Below are 19438 nucleotides of genomic sequence, written 5' to 3' on the forward strand. Positions count from 1 at the left end.
TGAGTGGCCTGGTGTCACCAGACGGATGAGTGGCCTGGTGTCACCAGACGGATGGTTTGTGGTTTGGTTCATCAGGCTTGTTTCCTAACACTACTACAAGCTTAAGCAACCCATATCTCATTTACTGCAATACTGTCTGAGCCAGTACATATGCTTCCTACCTACACAAATTACTCATCACACAAAATAAATTTGCAAGACTAGCCACCAGTCTGTTAAAGAAACTCAATTGTCTATCTACAACATGAATATAATCAGACGCATCTACAAATCCCTCCCAGACAGCCTACCTAAACCCTTCGATGGATTCTTCCAGGTTAACTCCCAAATCCACGCATACAACAAGACACTGCGATAACCTTCACCCTCCCCGCATCTCACATAGTCACTTCTCTGTTAGATACAGAGGTTCCATACTCTGGAACTCTCATCATCCCTCAATGACTAGGGGTCAGCCTGATGAACCAAACTACCCACTAGTCCCCTCCATGTAGCCTGGCTCTCACACATAATCAAACATGGTTCTTGTTTACTGTGTATATCATGTAAAAAAAAAAAAAAAAAACGGTGTGTGCTTGTTTAACAGATTTAACAAACTTTTGTTTGTAAAATGACTAAAATGTTTGTACTTAATTACATTTTTGTGGATTTTTCAAGGCTTCCAACCTAACCTGCACACCGTTTCGGATTTCACTTCGTTTTCTTTGGTGCAAATAAATAAAACGTAGAAACCTAAAAACGTTGGATGAAGGGTGTGTGTGTGGTCTTACCGAACCATGCCTGCTGGTCACCCTGCACCTCGATGGCCAGGCCAAAGTCTGCCAGCTTCACCGCTGCTCCCTTCATCTTACTGGCCAGCAACAGGTTCTCAGGCTGGGGAGGGTAGAAACACAGAGGTGGAGAAAAGTGTGTGTGTACAGGGGAAGTAGAAACAGAGAGAGCGGGACAGAGATGCATTTGTCAATGTGTAATTGCTTTTGATCTTCAAACTGTTCTGCCTAAGCAACATTTACACATGCATATCACATCAATAAAAGATGATTATTATTACATTCAGTTGGGAGAGGAAAAAAAGGAGGGAGTAAGGAGACATGAAGGAGGAACAGAAGGAGCATAAGAGAAAGATGAGTAACGATCTCTCATATAATTAAAATCATGCATTCTATTGTACTAGGTACTCAATTTGCATTTATAACTGGGTGGTTCGAGCCCTTAATGATGATTGGTTGACCGCAACGGTATATCAGATCGTATTACACGGCTATGACAAAACATTTCCCTAATTACATTGGTAACCAGTTTATAATAGCAATAAGGCACCTCGGGGAGTTTGTGATATATGGCCAATATACCACGACTAAGGGCTGTATCCAGGCAGTCCTCGTGGTGTCGTGCATAAAAACAGCCCTTATATGGCTAATATACCACGGCTATCACAGCTCCTCTGGCCTTATTGCTTAAGTATATATGATTGGATGCATTTACTCACTGGATCATGTGACGTATGTAATTAACCTTCAAATACAAGCCTGGTGTGTGTACTCGCCTTAACACTGATGAGAGTTTGATACCAAAACGTTTGTATTTTATTTTTACCCTTTCATTTTATGCACAATGCACTTTTTGGGCATCATGATGGCCCAACAAATCATCTGTATTTTTGCATTTAAGCATCTGTTTTGGATTTGTCCACATTTGACAGTGTGCGGGTCTCCATCTCTCCTACGATTCTCTCTACGGCCATATATGGACATAGGGTTGTAGTCATGGAAACCACTTGGGGAGTCATTTAAACAGCCCTGCAGACTGCATGCTAAGTGTACTGCGTGTATGCGCTCGTTTGTGTGTGTGTGTGTAAAGGACTGCAGTAAAAGCAGACTCAGGATAAAAGGCCAACAAATCAGACAGACAGTAAACAAGAGGTAATACAGCTATCCTCAGACACCAGGAATGTGCATGGTTATTAGAATATTCAAAATAAGTCTATTTTAAAAACACTGAAAAGGCTTTTTCTAAATTAAATTATCCATGTAACATTGTTACATACAAGGACACACCATGACATTTCAAATGATTAATTTAATAAAACAAACTTTTCAAATGTATTTTTGAATGACATGTGCCCCACAAAAAGCTGCAGGGGAGCTGCAGGGGAGCTGTAGGGGAGCTGCAGGGGAGCTGCAGGGGAGCTGTAGGGGAGCTGCCGGCGAGCTGTAGGGGAGCTGTAGGGGAGACGGCGAGCTGTAGGGGAGCCGGTGAGCTGTAGGGGAGCCGGCGAGCTGTAGGGGAGCTGCAGGGGAGCCGGCGAGCTGTAGGGGAGCTGCAGGGGAGCCGGTGAGCTGTAGGGGAGCTGTAGGGGAGTCGGCGAGCTGTAGGGGAGCCGGTGAGCTGTAGGGGAGCCGGCGAGCTGTAGGGGAGCTGTAGGGGAGCCGGCGAGCTGTAGGGGAGCTGTAGGGGAGCCGGCGAGCTGTAGGGGAGCTGTAGGGGAGCCGGCGAGCTGTAGGGGAGCTGTAGGGGAGCTGTAGGGGAGCCGTAGGGGAGCTGTAGGGGAGCCGGCGAGCTGTAGGGGAGCTGTAGGGGAGCCGGCGAGCTGTAGGCGAGCTGTAGGGGAGTCGGCGAGCTGTAGGCGAGCTGTAGGGGAGTCGGCGAGCTGTAGGGGAGTCGGCGAGCTGTAGGGGAGCTGTAGGGGAGTCGGCGAGCTGTAGGCGAGCTGTAGGGGAGTCGGCGAGCCGCAGGGGAGCCGGCGAGCTGTAGGGGAGCTGTAGGGGAGTCGGACAGCTGTAGGGGAGCTGTAGGGGAGCTGTAAGGGAGCCGGTGAGCTGTAGGGGAGCTGGCGAGCCGCAGGGGAGTCGGCTACTGCGTCTCCCTCTCTCTCTCCGTCCGTCTTATCGCGTCGCAGCGCAGCAATAGAGCTCCAGCCTCACTTGTGCACAGTAGTGCTCAGGTAAATGTTTACATGCATTTCAAATATCTGGATCTCCGGCAAAAAAGAAATAAAACCATTTCATAGTGAAATTATTTCAAACCCTACCAGATACATTCTCAGACTATGTCAAAGCGATTCATTTCTGTGTTCCATCTATTCAGAGTCACATAACAAAGTGACATCCAGTGATGTGTCTTCATGGTGTTTCATTGGAAGACCCATCTGATAAGAATCCATTATGTTTATCCGAACCAATCAGCCGCGAGGAGCCAGGCTGCAGTGATGTCACGGGGGTTGTCATGGTAACCGCAGGGTTAATCTTTCCTTCTCTTGTCTTGGACACCTTTACTTTGAGTCAGGACTGTGTGTGAGTGTGAGTGAGTGGTCAGTGACTGAATCCTTGTTTCCTTGCCATTGGGGAGAGTAGACCATAAGGTTGCCCCCTCCCTGCTTACGTGCAGATGACACTAACACCCCCCCCCCCCTCTGGTCAAGGACAGACATGTGATATACTGTGCAGAGAGGGAGGAGATGGAGAGAGAGAGAGAGAAAGTGAAAAAAGATGAGGGCTAGAGAGGGGGAAACAGAGAGAGGGAGGGGACAAGTGAAACAAGGGTTTGTGGGAGGGATGGAGCGACAAGAGCAGTGCGTTGCCATGGCCACGAGCAAAGGTGTGTGTGGTAGTCATAGCAACAGGCGGCCACACACACGCTCACCACTCACCTTGAGGTCCCTGTGGACGATGTCATGCTGGTGGATATGTTGAACACTCTCCAAGATCTGGTTAATACACTGACTGGGGAGGAGAGGAGCTCAGGTTAATACACTGACTGGAGAGGAGAGGAGCTCAGGTTAATACACAGACTGGAGAGGAGCTCAGGTTAATACACAGACTGGAGAGGAGAGGAGCTCAGGTTAATACACAGACTGGAGAGGAGAGGAGCTCAGGTTAATACACAGACTGGAGAGGAGAGGAGCTCAGGTTAATACACAGACTGGAGAGGAGAGGAGCTCAGGTTAATACACAGACTGGAGAGGAGAGGAGCTCAGGTTAATACACAGACTGGAGAGGAGAGGAGCTCAGGTTAATACACAGACTGGAGAGGAGAGGAGCTCAGGTTAATACACAGACTGGAGAGGAGAGGTGCTCAGGTTAATACACAGACTGGAGAGGAGCTCAGGTTAATACACAGACTGGAGAGGAGCTCAGGTTAATACACAGACTGGAGAGGAGCTCAGGTTAATACACAGACTGGAGAGGAGCTCAGGTTAATACACAGACTGGAGAGGAGCTCAGGTTAATACACAGACTGGAGAGGAGCTCAGGTTAATACACAGACTGGAGAGGAGCTCAGGTTAATACACAGACTGGAGAGGAGAGATCAGGTTAATACACAGACTGGAGAGGAGCTCAGGTTAATACACAGACTGGAGAGGAGAGATCAGGTTAATACACAGACTGGAGAGGAGAGATCAGGTTAATACACAGACTGGAGAGGAGCTCAGGTTAATACACAGACTGGAGAGGAGAGATCAGGTTAATACACAGACTGGAGAGGAGATATCAGGTTAATACACTGACTGGAGGAGAGAAAAGAGGAGAAAAGCAATGGTCCAGTCATCACTAAACATGTATGTTTGTACTGAAAGCTCAACAGGTTACTACAATAGTGGTTCTCAGCCTTTGTTTTGTTACTGTTACATTGAGCTATGCTTGGAGAACCCCTGAAGTACCCCCTAATGAGCATTTGACCAACAGGCCCATGTTCTTTTGAGACTTCCCAGGTACCCCATGTGGATAGGCCAGTTAGCAAAGATAAGAAATCATGCCACTCTCCCACGGTTTTGACCTGCGCTGTGCCACGCAGCTGCGTAACCATGGTAACAGTAAGTAGGGAGGGCCCACCTGGCGTCGGCCTCGCTGTAGTACTCCCTAGCAACGATGTCTTCAAACAACTCTCCTCCTGTCACCCTGAGAGACAGAGAGACAGAGGAGAGACAGGGGAAGGAGAAAGACAGGGGAAGGAGAAAGACAGGGGAAGGAGAAAGACAGGGGAAGGAGAAAGACAGGGGAAGGAGAAAGACAGGGGAAGGAGAAAGACAGGGGAAGGAGAAAGACAGGGGAAGGAGGAACAGATTGTTATCATACATAAAGAAAGCTCATTCATGGAGGCACATGCACAAGCCTGGAATGTCGGTGTGTGTGTGTGTTATACTCACAGGTCAAAGACAAGGTAGTGAAAGCCTTCCTCTGAGATACTGTCATGTAGTCTCACTAGAGAGAAAGAGAGGGTGGAGAAGAGGGAGAGAAAGGGAATTATGAGATTCAACAGTGGAATACGTAATGGCTACTTAGTTTGACATTCTATATCTGACCTAATGTATAGTTTTGTTTAAGGGTTGGAGGTTAAAGGTTATGTAAAAAGGTACATTTGTGTGTAATAAGTAGCAGGTCCTCCCTGCAGCAAGTACAGTATGAGTGTTCATCTCTCCCTGTCCAAGGTTTATATGAAGCTCAGACAAATGAGAAGGAGAGAGAAAGAGACAGAATGAGAAGGAGCGAGAGGCAGAATGAGAAGGAGAGAGAGGCAGAATGAGAAGGAGAGAGAGAAAGATAGACAGAATAGAGAAACTATAAAAAGGAGAGAAAGACAAGGGGGAGCATGAGAAGAGAGGAGGGAGGGGCAGAGCAATCTGGGACACTGAAGAGAGAGCCAGAAAGGAGGGAGAGGGAAGGAGGGATAGATGATAGAGGGATGCAACTGAAAGAGACAGTACAAAGTTGTCATTGACTCATCAGTATGGCCTCATCTCTTCCTCTACCTCCCGCCTTCATCCTCCTGGCCATTTGTTTTTTTTAAACAACAGCTTTGATTTGAACAGAAAATAAGCTTTATTGAAGTCCCATTCATTCAAGTTTTATTGTCTTCAAATAGTTGACTCTTCATAAACCTCAAATTGAAAATAAAACGTAGACAGACAAACAGACAGCCCGACCTACCTATGTTTGAATGTTTGAGCAGACGGCAGATACGAGCCTCTCGTTCCAGCTTCTGGTGATCTGAGGAGAGGAGAGAAAAACCCTGTTATAACCGGCCAATGAGAGCTTATTCAGTTAGAAAACAGGCTAATGAAAGGTATATAACAAGGGCCCCACACACAGGGTGAGGCCGCCCCACACACAGGGTGAGGCCGCCCCACACACAGGGTGAGGCCGCCCCACACACAGGGTGTAAGTAAGGTGTGTATACTGTGTGTGTGGATGTTGCTCGCAGCCCCAGCTGTGGAACATTGCTGTGCCAGCATTTTTGCCTAGCAGGGGACACATGATGAAATTGGAATATACACACACACACACACACACACACACACACACACACACACACACACCTGCCTTTCACCTCATACATTCTTACATAATTCTGACACACAACCCCCCCCCCCACCGTCGTCACCGTTAACAACAGTTGTGAGAGGTCAGAGGTAATCCGGGGTGACCCTGGCTGGGAGTGAGTCAGACTGTGTTGACTCGTAATATTCTAATGAAATATCAACTGCTGCAGGGCTCCAAAACAGACTCCTCGCATCATTTATTTACATTCATTTAATCAGAGTATTGCAGTTTGATTTCACAGACCCTTGCCGAATGTTTTTCACTAAACACTCATTTGAATACACATTGCAGCACATCCCATTTAATATCGCAACACTGAATATCTTAAACTCAATAACAACAACAACTGCCAATTTCATTATCAGACCCCCTGGCTAACAAACAAGTATCAGACCCGTGGTCAAACAGACTAACACACACAACTGGCTCTCTCATCACCTTATAATTTCAGCCCAATAAATACTGCTGCTAAACAGCCTCACATCTCCTCACCAAATAATCCTAGCCCTCCCTCTCCCCCTTCATCCATCTCTCCTTCATCCCCTAATCCCTCCTCTGATCCCCCATCACTTCTCTGCCTCCTTCCATTCCTCTCCCCTTCAACCTTTCCTACCACCTCGCACTCCCTCACCTCCCATCTTTCTGTTTCCTACTACCCATCTCCCTCCCCATTTTCTCCTCCCCATGTAGGCTCTAGATTCTCTCTCTCTTCTGCAGGGACAAACTACTGCAACCCTAGTCTCATTCCACTACTGATGCAGCAGATAGAGAAAGGGAGAGGGAAACCGAGAGGATTACATGAAATGTCCATATGCAGGAAGGGGATCACAACTCCCCATTGCGCGTGTGAAGATAGTATGGTTTACCGCAACTATTGCTGATTCATTCAATTATTTGTTGACGTGTGCCTGTGTGTGGGCGTGCACGGGTGTACAATGCATGTGGTGTGTGTGTGGTGGTACCCTTACGGGAAAAACAACATGAACTGTGTGTGATTTAATGTGAGGTTAATGTGAAAACGTGACAACATGTCCTCATGAAATGAATGTGAAGTGTTCAAGGACGCTTAGACACAGAGTCGTGGCCAAAACATCAGGGACAGACTTATAAACTGCAAAAGGTACAGGGATTGGACTGCTGAGGACTGGGGTAAAGTCATTTTCTCTGATGAATCCCCTTTCCGATGGTTTGGGGCATCCGGAAAAAAGCTTGTCTGGAGAAGACAAGGTGAGCGCTACCATCAGTCCTGTGTCATGCCAACAGTAAAGCATCCTGAGACCATTCATGTGTGGGGTTGCTTCTCAGCCAAGGGAGTGGGATCACTCACAATTTTGCCTAAGAACACAGCTGTGAATAAAGAATGGTACCAACACATCCTCGGAGAGCAACTTCTCCCAATCATCCAGGAACAGTTTGGTGACGAACAATTCCTTTTCCAGCATGATGGAGCACATTGCCATAAGGCAAAAGTGATAACTAAGTGGCTCGGGGAACAAAACATTGATATTTTGGGTCCATGGCCATGAAACTCCCCAGACCTTAATCCCATTGAGAACTTGTGGTCAATCCTCAAGAGGCGGGTGGACAAACAAAAAACCCACAAATTCTGACAAACTCCAAGCATTGATTATGGAAGAATGGGCTGCCATCAGTCAGGATGTGGCCCAGAAGTTAATTGACAGCATGCCAGGGTGGATTGCAGAGGTCTTGAAAAAGAAGGGTCAACACTGCAAATATTGACTCTTTGCATCAACTTCATGTAATTGTCAATCAAAGCCTTTGACACGTATGAAATGCTTGTAATTATACTTCAGTACACATAGTAACATCTGACAAAAATATCTAAAGACACTGAAGCAGCAAACTTTGTGGAAATGAATATTTGTGTCATTCAAAACTTTTGGCCACGACTGTACATTTATTATTTGTGGATTTGAACTTGCAACCTTGTGGTTGGGAGTGGATTGCTGTTTCTGCAGTGTCACCGCGTAAGTGTTAAAAGCACTGTTTGTATCATAACGACATTTCATGTGAAAGTCTAAATCCACATGTGAAAGGTTGTGATCACGTGAACTGTTCCAAAAACATATGGTTTCACTTGGGCAAAACATGTGGAAATGTCACAGGTGAAATCATGTGGTTTTTCCCATAAGGGTAGTAGATGGTGCAGAGAGTGCTGCCGGCTAATTAATTACTGGCACTTCCTACTGTCCTGTAATTGACCATCTGCTCCACAGCCATGTTGCAGCAGGGGGAGAAGGAGAGGTACGCGACACACACACCTTTAGCCCCCCTCAGATTATGACGGTGTTTAGCGCTACTTTCAGATACTTATTACCCATGGGGCAGTGCACTAGCTCACACAGGCCCAATGGTGCTAATAACAACACTCAAATCCTACTAGGCACACTGCCACCACACACACACCGTGTGTACTGTATGAGTACTCCTTTAATGCTCCTTCTCACTCTTCCTCCTCCTCCCTGAACACTCTCCTCCTCTCCCTCTCTCGACACAGATCACTGCAAGGCTGTCGGAGCCCCTCCCATCTTGGCCCACACACACACTTTCATGCTGTACTGTGCAACTCTTAATAATTGACTGCTACCACAAAAAGCTTCTAGATATTGCTGAAACTTTCTTCTTCTTCAGAATACCAAATACCAGCCCAGTGATACCCATTATCATAACACACACACACACACACACACACACACACACAACAAAGGGGCTAACAGGGAGGTGTGTGAGATCCTGTGGGGTCTTGGCCCCTGCTGAGATACATTTAGTCTAACTGGATTAGCCTCAATACTGACCAATCTCCTAGCTACTGACAGTGGGAGGGAGAGAGGGAACAGGCATAGAGCATAGAGCCAAGACTGCTCAAAGAAGAACAGAAGAAAAAAGAAAAAAAGAGGGAGGGAGGGAGAGCGAGCAAGAGAATGTGTGTTGACTGCAGAGGAGGGCAGCTCTGAGCTGAGATGCAGCACACAGTCCCCAGACACACCGTGTGGCAGAGGCCTGCATGCTGAGAACAGTAACGGCCCTGTAGACCTACAACAGCCCACAGTGGAGCTTTGCTTTCTGGGTAAACATAGTTACCACATCAGCAACTACCACCCACACTCAGAACACAGAAGTAAATCTTGAGTATGCATCAAATCATTATTATTCCAAATAACTTCCAGAAGAAAAAAAAAGACACCTGGTGGTACTGGTCTACAGCACCAGAATATTTAACAAAATGTTAAAACACAAGATAACATCTGTCATCACAAGAGATCACACACACACACTACTTATGGTCAACTCAAGACATCCCATCAGCTGCACCTCTGGATGGCCCTGCCCGGGAGTTACGTTCAAGCCTTACCCTACCCTACCCTGACCGGGAGTTACGTTCAAGCCTTACCCTACCCTGCCCGGGCCAGTGACGTTCAAGCCTTACCCTACCCTGACCGGGAGTTACGTTCAAGCCTTACCCTACCCTGACCGGGAGTTACGTTCAAGCCTTACCCTACCCTGCCCGGGAGTTACGTTCAAGCCTTACCCTACCCTACCCTGCCCGGGAGTTACGTTCAAGCCTTACCCTACCCTACCCTGCCCGGGAGTTACGTTCAAGCCTTACCCTACCCTACCCTGCCCGGGAGTTACGTTCAAGCCTTACCCAACCCTACCCTACCCTGCCCGGGAGTTACGTTCAAGCCTTACCCTACCCTGCCCGGGCCAGTGACGTTCAAGCCCTACCCGGGTCGGGCCAGTGACGTTCAAGCCCTACCCGGGCCGGGCCAGTGACGTTCAAGCCCTACCCGGGCCGGGCCAGTGACGTTCAAGCCCTACCCGGGCCGGGCCAGTGACGTTCAAGCCCTACCCGGGCCGGGCCAGTGACGTTCAAGCCCTACCCGGGCCGGGCCAGTGACGTTCAAGCCCTACCCGGGCCGGGCCAGTGACGTTCAAGCCCTACCCGGGCCGGGCCAGTGACGTTCAAGCCCTACCCGGGCCGGGCCAGTGACGTTCAAGCCCTACCCGGGCCGGGCCAGTGACGTTCAAGCCCTACCCAGGCCTGGAAAATTAGATACTACCAATATATATTTCAATATATATTTCATATTGCAACAAATACCATGTCAAATCTACCGTTTACACACAGTTTCTGAATACAGACACGTGGCGCTGTCTATTCAGTACCACTGCACAGTGGGAGCTTCGCCTTATCATTAGGCTACATGGGATGAGCAGAGGCACTGTCCATTCCCCGCGGCCTCCAGCCGGTTGCTTCAATTTAAAGTCGGCCTTGTTATGACTGCATAGCAATGCAGGACATTTTTTACATGTTCAGTATTCAAGGTTTAAAAAGGCTTCTGAAGTTAGTAATTTCCACTTCGAAATTTCAACCCCTACAAAAATGTCCATTATATAATCCACATTTCCTGTCGCTGCAGGATTAATTTAAGATCATGTATACAGTTGAAGTCAGAAGTGTACATACACTTAGGTTGGAGTCATTAAAACTTGTTTTTCAACCAATACACACATTTCTTGTTAACAAACTATAGTTTTGGCAAGTCGTTTAGGACATCTACTTTGTGCATGACAAGTAATTTTTTCAACAATTGTTTACAGACAGATTATCTCACTGTATCACAATTCCAGTGGATCAGAAGTATACATACACCAAATTGACTGTCTTTAAACAGCTTGATAAATTCCAGAAAATTATATCATGGCTTTAGAAGCTTCTGATAGGCTAATTGACATCATTTGAGTCAATAGGAGGTGTACCTGGATGTATTTCAAGGCCTACCTTGTGCCTCTTTGCTTGACATCATGGGAAAATCAAAAGAAATCAGCCAAGACCTCAGAAAGACAATTGTAGAAGTCTGGTTCATCCTTGGGAGCAATTTCCAAACGCCTGAAGGTACCACGTTCATTTGTACAAACAATAGTACGCAAGTATAAACACCATGGGACCACGCAGCTATCATACAGCTCAGGAAGGAGACGCGTTCTGTCTCCTAGAGATGAACGTACCTTGTTGCGAAAAGTGCAAATCAATCCCAGAACAACAGCAAAGGACCTTGTGAAGATGCTGGAGGAAACGGGTACAGAAGTATCTATATCCACAGTAAAACGAGTCCTATATTGACATAACCTGAAAAGCAAGGATAAAGCCACTGCTCTAAAACCGCCATAAAAAAGCCAGACTATGGTTTGCAACTGCACATGGGGACAAAGATCGTACTTTTTGGAGAAATGTCCTCTGGTCTGATGAAACAAAAATAGAACTGTTTGGCTATAATGACCATCGTTATGTTTGGAGGAAAAAGGCAGATGCTTGCAAGCCAAAGAACACCATCCCAACCGTGAAGCACGGGGGTGGCATCATCATGTTGTGGGGGTGCTTTGCTGCTGGTGGGACTGGTACACTTCACAAAATAGATGGCATCATGAGGCAGGAAAATTATGTGGACATGTTGCTTCAATATCTCAAGACATCAGTCAGGAAGTTAAAGCTTGGTTGCAAATGGGTCTTCCAAATAGACAATGACCCCAAGCATACTTCCAAAGTTGTGGCAAAATGGCTTAAGGACAACAAAGTCAAGGTATTGGAGTGGCCATCACAAAGCCCTGACCTCAATCCTATAGAAAATGTGTGTGCAGAACTGAAAAAGCGTGTGCGAGCATATTACATATACATCTTTGTTTATTATCATAATGTATGAATTTACTGATTTAATATTCATTGTTAATTTCTTCAAAATGTTCTTTAATCATAGTGCATTGCTCTTTATTACGGGCGACAATTCTAGTATTCATCACTGCATTCTCTACCAGGAAGTTGGTTGGCCGTCTCTGATGTCACATAGGTTGATACATTGCTATGTTTCATTTATAAAGCCCTTTTACAAAACGTCCCACTGTACCAAACATCATTACTAAACTTTAGACATACGAGTTACCACACCCGGTCTCAAGGATGGTTAACTCTGGGAATTCCTTTGGTCTCTACTGAGTTCGGTAAATCAGCTTTTAGTTCTTGCACCATGTTTGTAGAACTATCTTCAAAATGTTCTTAAATGTGATGTTGTGGTGCCTCTTGGGAAATTCAGAAAGCTGATTGAGGACCTTATTACTGATGAATAGGACCTTATTACTAATGAACTACATACCTAGTCCGTTGTACAGCTGAACGCATTCAACTTAAATGTGTCTTCTGTATTTAAGTTTATATATATATATATATATATATATATTTTTTTTTTTTTTTTTTAACCCTTTATAAAAGAACCATTGCTGATATGGTTAAACGTAACAAATAAAATACACACGAAATACCCATGTGCAACTGGTATTCCAACATGTTGCTAGTAATGTTAGGCTAATGTCTACAGCGGCAACTTTTAGTTTATTATCAGCACTGTTCAGAACCAGCACACTGAGCACAGGTTAAATATCCAAACGTATTACTAACTAGATTCATTAGGCTATTCAGAACAAGCACAAATAGATCAAATGTAGGCTATTGACCATTCAGGTGAGGCCTCAACCTAAGCAGTAGGCTCAAAAATCCAGTTACCTTTCGAAGTAACTCCTCTGTCTGCCACTCCAGTCCAAATTTCACCCACAGAACTTAGCCAACAATAACAGGACTCCTCAAGTTAAGACAAGTTTAACTATATGGTCATAACATAACACTCCAAATGAATAGGAGTTGTGAAGCACTCGGAAGCAAAGCAGTTTAACCACCGCCTTCGCCCAATCCTGGTTTGTCCATATAATCAGTGCCGGAAAAAAACAGCCCACAACTACTGCAGCTTGTTATCTCACGCATCCCATTCAGTCCCGGCAGAGTCTGAGGTCTACACGCAATCTGCCCATGGGAGATAACCTGGTGGGGGCGGGGGGTCCATACCTACAGGATGGCAGCCTGTCCCATCACAGGAAGACCAGCCCCCCCAGCGCCTCGTAAGGGGCAGAGAAAGTCCAATGAGAAAGCAGCACGTCGGGGCTCTCAAGCTTTTCAGAGTTCAGTGTATACTCCCTTGGAGTACAGGGTGAGGTACACAGTGATGAATCTTGTTTTCACCTATGTCTCAGTCTTTGGCCATGTCTAGACTTGACAGTTCATGCAGATGTATTATTCTGATCATAGAGTTCAGATCATGGAATTCTGAACAGGCGTATACACCTAAGTACATTTAAAATGTCTTTACCGTGTCCACAGTGTGTCTGGATTCCTGGTGGAATAGGCTAAATATGAAAACACAATTGATGGTAGTAGCTAACTACTGTAGCTAACTATCCAGCTAACCTCTGTAGCTAGCTAGCTAGCTAACAAGCAACGATAAAGGGATTGCAAACAGGTTAGCATAACTCTAGCCAAACAAACAAAACCATTTTTTCTAAATATTACCTAGCATTTATAAGGCCAGCAAACACGTTCCTCACACGCTAGGAATGCATTTCCTCCAACGTTATAATGAAAAGGTGCCTCTCGGTCCCAAAACACAAGTTTTCTAGAGACTTGTGGGAGTGCTGATGACGTCGCCCACTGTATGCGCTTTCGGTATCCTGATTGCGACCAGACTGAGGAGAAATCCGCACACAATCCATCCCTGACCACCTTCTGAAGTGGTCAGACAGATCTGAACACAATCACACCACAAAGACACTTGTGTGTCTAGACCAGTCTTCTCAATGCGATCTTCGTATTCTGACAGCAGAAGTCACATGCATGTGTCAAGTGTAGACACAACCTTTGACAACTGGGCTGCAAGTCTGATAGCTTTACAAATCTCACCAATGACTTGGCTGCAAGCAAAGCTTCTGCCCCCCCGGAACCGCATCTTCCAGCTCAGCAGTGTCAAGTGCGTATTTTAGCACGGTGTTATACAAGTGATCCTGGAAGTCAAGCCATCGGTAGGGTGCAGCGATCATATTCGATCCCTGGTCCTTTACCCAGGCAACTTTTCAGCACGGCTGGATCAAAACAAAGCACAGTTACTCCTGTCTTGGCATCTTCTGGGCGGAACGTTGCTGTAGCCAGCACTCTGCTTTTCAGCTCAAACTCAGGGGTAACGTAGGGCAGGTTACTGCCATGTCATTTACCTTGCGGTAATCGTCAGTCCACATATCTGTGATCATCCCCAAGTAATTTATGTCAGCTTTTGCATTGTTGATATTGTTGACCACTTCAATCCTCTTCATGAGTGCCGTTTTGTGGCATCTCCGTGATATGGTTGTGGGGTCTGGGAGCACAGTTGCAGAGATGCGGCCATGACTAACCACACATTTATTAGCTGGAGATATATCAACAAACACCCTGCCTTGAACTGTGTGGAAGGACATAATATCTTTGCAACAGAAAGCAACACACTTGTGATTTCTGATTTGACTCAATGTGGCGCTCGAGAGAGGTGCCGGTTCTCTTGCTGCCGTACTTCAAAATCACGGGGCAGGCTCGACGGTCAAAACTAGATTTCCACATGCCAGCCTTTTCCACTTCATTTGGGATTTTTACAAGCTCTACTTTGGAGTTTTATGTTTCACATCCTCCATATCCATTGCAAGTGCAACTAGCTAGCATCAACAACCACCACCACACACGCACTCGTTTTTTTTTGTGTCATTTTTGAAAATAATACCCCCAGCCCATACCCTCGTTGTTAATGAACGAACAGGCCCTACCCGATGTACAATGTTGAGGACCGTCACGCACGGGTAGCAGAGCTCTACACATCTGACATAGGGACTGGGCGATGTATCGCTAATACTGGTATAGATTTTTTACCATCTATAAAAATATTTTTGATACAAACCAAATGTTATTTGTCACATGCTTCTTAAACAACATTCCCAACAATGCTAAATTAAATGAAAAGTGCTACAAAATTGACTACTTTAGTGTCAGTTTTGTCCTAGTTTAGTTGAGTATAAAACCATCACAACGGATCACCTAGAATTCATTTGTTGTCATTCAAGGATTATGCGCTAAACACATTTACAACTTTCATTATTCAGAAACACAAAATACAGTCAAATAACTCAAAAATGTTGAAAGATCGTGATTTGATATTTTGGCCATATCACCAAAGCCCTACTATGACATGTTACACACACAGGTCTATACAGCAGATAACCGACAGCTCACAGCAGTGTTTCCGCTATATGTATTTAGCAGTGGCACACCGCTTTCCCTTTATATGTGTGTGTGTGTGTGTGTTACTGTACCTCTGGCGGAGAGTTTCTTGGTGTTGATGATTTTGGCGGCGAACTCCTGACCTGATGACTTCTTCACACATCTGCGCACCACTGAAAACGCTCCCCTGGAAACAAGGAAAGCAACGGTCAGTTCTGGGTAGGGGGATTTTTTGTTGTTGTTGCAACAAACATGCAGGACAACACACACTGGCACACACACGCGTGCGCACACGTTGGCCATACCATCAACACTGATACATAGCATGGAGCCATACAACTGAAATGATGGCAGTCTGCCGTAATTAAGGACACCGAGATTGCAGAGCTCCCTTTCTCAAATACAGGTCCACAGCACCGTTGGTTTTCTTCCTTCCCCTCGTAAATCAATGAACTACTAAGCAGACCTTCTAGAGAAAACCAGTCGTACCGCAGACCAGGATTAGATTTGCTGTAGTATAGACTTTAGGCTAGCTACCAGTGTATGTACAATAGAGCTGGGATGACCAACCCGCATGCTTTTGGACCAGCCCTGCTCTATCACACAGCGAATCAAAGTCTTAGATTTAACAGGTGTGTTAGAGCAGAGCTGAAACTAGGCTAAACCCTGCAGGCGTGAGCCAGTAGCCCTCCAGGAGGGTTGGCCACACCTAAACTAGAGGACAGAGAGTTAAACTCCTCTCCTAGCTCACTGGCACTAGCCCACTGCTACAGTAACTGCGTAGATCTGTTGGTATAGCATGATGATTGCAACACCAGGAATGTGGGTTTGATTCCTGCTGGGGCCACCCATAAGAAATGAATAAAACACAGCACTATAAGTGTCTCCTAAATGGCATGTTATATAAACAGTCTACAAAACATTATGAACACCTTTCATAATATTGAGTTGCACCCCTTTTGCACTCAAAACAGCCGCAATTCTTCAGGCCATGGACTCTACAAAGTGTCGAAAGCATTCCACAGGGATGCTGGCCCATGTTGACTCCAATGCTTCCCACAGTTGTATCAAGTTGGCTGGATTTCCTTTTGGGTAGTGGACCATTCTTGATACACACAGGAAACTGTTGAGCATGAAAAACCCAGCAGCGTTGCAGTTCTTAACACTCAAACCAGTGCGCCTGGCAACTACCACCATACCCCATTCAAAGGCACTTAAATATTTTGTCTTGCCAATTCACCCTTAATGGCACACATACACAATCTCTGTCAATTGTCTTAAGGCTTAAAAATCCTTCTTTAACATGTCTCCTCCCCTTCATCTACACCGATTGATGTGGATTTAACGGGCGACATCAATAAGGGATCATAGCTTTCACCTGGTCAGCCTGTCATGAGAGCAGGTGTGCCTAATGTTTTGTGAACTCAGTGTATATTAATAAAATAGTATGTGCCTTTATGACACAGGGGATAGTGTGCCTTTCCCTGTAACTGCTGAGTTACTGGTTCAAGAACAACTGACTGTTCCCCCTATATCACTACACCGTTGTTGTTGATAATGACAAGAGTAGACTACATGTCAGAGAAACATCTGACATGTCCACAACGTTGTGCCCTACAGAACGCACCCCAGGTGTGTGCACTTTGATCAACCAATCAGTGGATCAATAAAATGCCAGCGAGATAAGAGAAGCCCTAGACACTTAGACTATACCCAGGGTCTGGGGCTAACGCAATAATAATACAAGACATCCCTCTACAGAGTCCAGAGAGGATCGTGCCTCCGACAGATGCCCGTAATAATACAACGGCCCGGTTCTCCCAGGGGGAAAAAAACAAGCCATCGAGATTCCGAGAAACAGCATCACCCCTGCACTTTTAAGCCACAGCGGCATAGTCTGTGCTGAGAGGCTTATAACGCTACATATGGCATTTATGAACGGCTGCTGCGTGAAAGCGGGTGGTGTTTTACATAATGTGCAAACATAATTCAGCTTTGGAAGGAGGCGGTGTGGGCTATAACTATCGTCTACGTTCGACAACTGCAGTTGAGACAAATCGCCTAATATTCTACAAACACACAGTTAAACTAGCTAGCATGTATGCTAACATTCAGCGCTGTCAAGCAGGCTGCCAACGTGCCATGCCAGCAAATGTCAGAGTGCTTTCGCTCAAACGCTTCCTGCCTGACTAATTCAGCAGACGGAAAGACAAGGCGTTGACACACTAGTAGACATTGCTAGCTGTGCTATCGCATTTACAGACAGGGTGAAGTAAAAACATACGCTGTAAGTCCTGTCCCTAACCTACGACACGCAATAGAGCTGCATTTTAGTCAAACAACCAGATAAAGACAATAGGATCAGGCTATCCCAGTTAGCTAGCTGGCTAAAGAAGGAGAGAGTAGCGTACGGGGTGGGGAGAAGAAGGAAAGACAGACGGCAAGGCAGAGCAGTAACCAGGCTAGCTAATGACGGACAGTCGCTTACTTCCCGAGCTCCTCGTAGAGTTGGTATTCATCGGTAAAGCGGGTGGAGGTAACGATAGTAGTAGCCATGGCTGAGAGTGGGTTCCAAGCCTCGGTCAGGTTTACGGCAGGCTGGGTCGCTCTCTGGGTCTAGGAGAGGATTGTTAACCTCCGATACTAGCTACGGCACTGACAGGCTGGGAGAGAGAGAAGGGAGGTGTTGGCGGAGGTGGAGAGAGACCGGGGAAGAGCGGAGGCAGTCACGCGAGAGTTGAGCAGGGTTTTTGAGCAGTCATGTAATCAGAGCGGGGTAGGAGTATTATTCGGTGTGAATCAGCTTTAACGGAAAACGACTTATTGTACGGATTCTGTTTGAAGACTTTTCAAAACCCTTGCTCTCAATGTCTTGAATTCATCATTGGTCTGACCGAGATAAGTTGATATGTGACAGCAACGTGGCCTAAAGGAACACTGCCCATTGACCACCGTCAAACGCCAACGTTCATGGATGTTGAAATTTGGTCCGTCCGCCCTGGCCTTGATTTCAACATCCACAGATGTACTTTGTTTTGTCCAGACCAAATCTGAACCATTCATAGATGTCTATGTTTCACAAATTAAGACAGTACAGTATAGCAGAGTTCAGTACAGTAATGTAGAGTATTAGTGTAGTGCAGTATAATATACTGTACTATACTCTTCTGATCTGATCTAAACTGTACTGAACTAAACTGTACTGTAACACGCGGTCCAAACTTGTGAGACATTGACGTCGAGACAGACCAAATTTAGAGTACTAGAATTAGAATAATACCCAGCATGCTTTGCAAGTGTTCCTGTTTACGTTTACATTCTGGGCTTATAGCAGACACGCCTTTACAGAGATACTTACAGTCAGTATATGAAACTAAGGTAGATAAACAACCACATATCACAATCATAGCAAGACCAACTTTTATGTAACTGTTACTGAGAATTATATTGTAGTTGGAAGTGTTCTGTTGATTTTTCTGTTTGTCTGGAAACTTTGAATATAGTCACTGTCAGTTCTAAAGCGTTTGAAAAAGCTAACATACAACGCATTACGAAAGTATTCATACCCCTTCACTTTTTCCACATTTTGTTACATTACAGCCTCATTCTAAAATAAGAACAATAATTATTTCCCCTCATTATACCCTATAATGACAAAGCGAAAACAGGTTTTTAGAAGCTTTTGCAAATGTATCAAAAAATGTATAACAAGTATTTAGACCCTTTGCTATGAGACTTGAAATTGAGCTCAGGTGCATCCTGTTTCCATTGATTATCCTTGAGATGTTTCTACAACTTGATTGGAGTCCAACTGTGGTAAATTCAATTGATTGGACATTATTTGGAAAGGCACACACCTGGCTATAAGGTCCCACAGTTGACAGTGCAAAAACCAAGCCATGAGGAATAAGGAATTGTCCGTAGAGCTCCGAGACAGGATTGTGTGGAGGCACAGATCTGGGAAGGGTACCAAAAATGT

General features: G+C 45.6%; 1 protein-coding gene across 7 annotated transcripts in view; it reads right to left on the reverse strand.

Annotated features, from left to right (window-relative positions):
- Window positions 1–18323, reverse strand: part of LOC100380658 (calcium/calmodulin-dependent protein kinase type II subunit gamma) — a 35302-nt gene extending 16979 nt beyond the window's left edge. For 4 of the 7 annotated variants that reach the window (XM_045702385.2, XM_014158183.3, XM_014158179.3 and 1 more), the window contains exons 1-7: window positions 17948–18318; window positions 15552–15646; window positions 5928–5987; window positions 5147–5201; window positions 4833–4898; window positions 3650–3722; window positions 771–873 (exon numbers count right to left, since the gene is read on the reverse strand). In XM_045702385.2, coding sequence (XP_045558341.1) covers window positions 771–873; window positions 3650–3722; window positions 4833–4898; window positions 5147–5201; window positions 5928–5987; window positions 15552–15646; window positions 17948–18015 — 520 coding nt within the window. In that variant the 5' untranslated portion in view covers window positions 18016–18318. Of the gene's footprint in view, window positions 1–770; window positions 874–3649; window positions 3723–4832; window positions 4899–5146; window positions 5202–5927; window positions 5988–15551; window positions 15647–17947 lie in introns of all 7 variants that reach the window. The other 3 variants (XM_014158180.3, XM_014158178.3, XM_014158182.3) reach the window with 2 other exon arrangements.
- Window positions 18324–19438: the final 1115 nt, after the last annotated feature.

The sequence above is a fragment of the Salmo salar genome, chromosome 19, assembly GCF_965601325.2.
Source record: "Salmo salar chromosome 19, fSalSal1, whole genome shotgun sequence".
Lineage (NCBI taxonomy): Eukaryota > Metazoa > Chordata > Actinopteri > Salmoniformes > Salmonidae > Salmo > Salmo salar.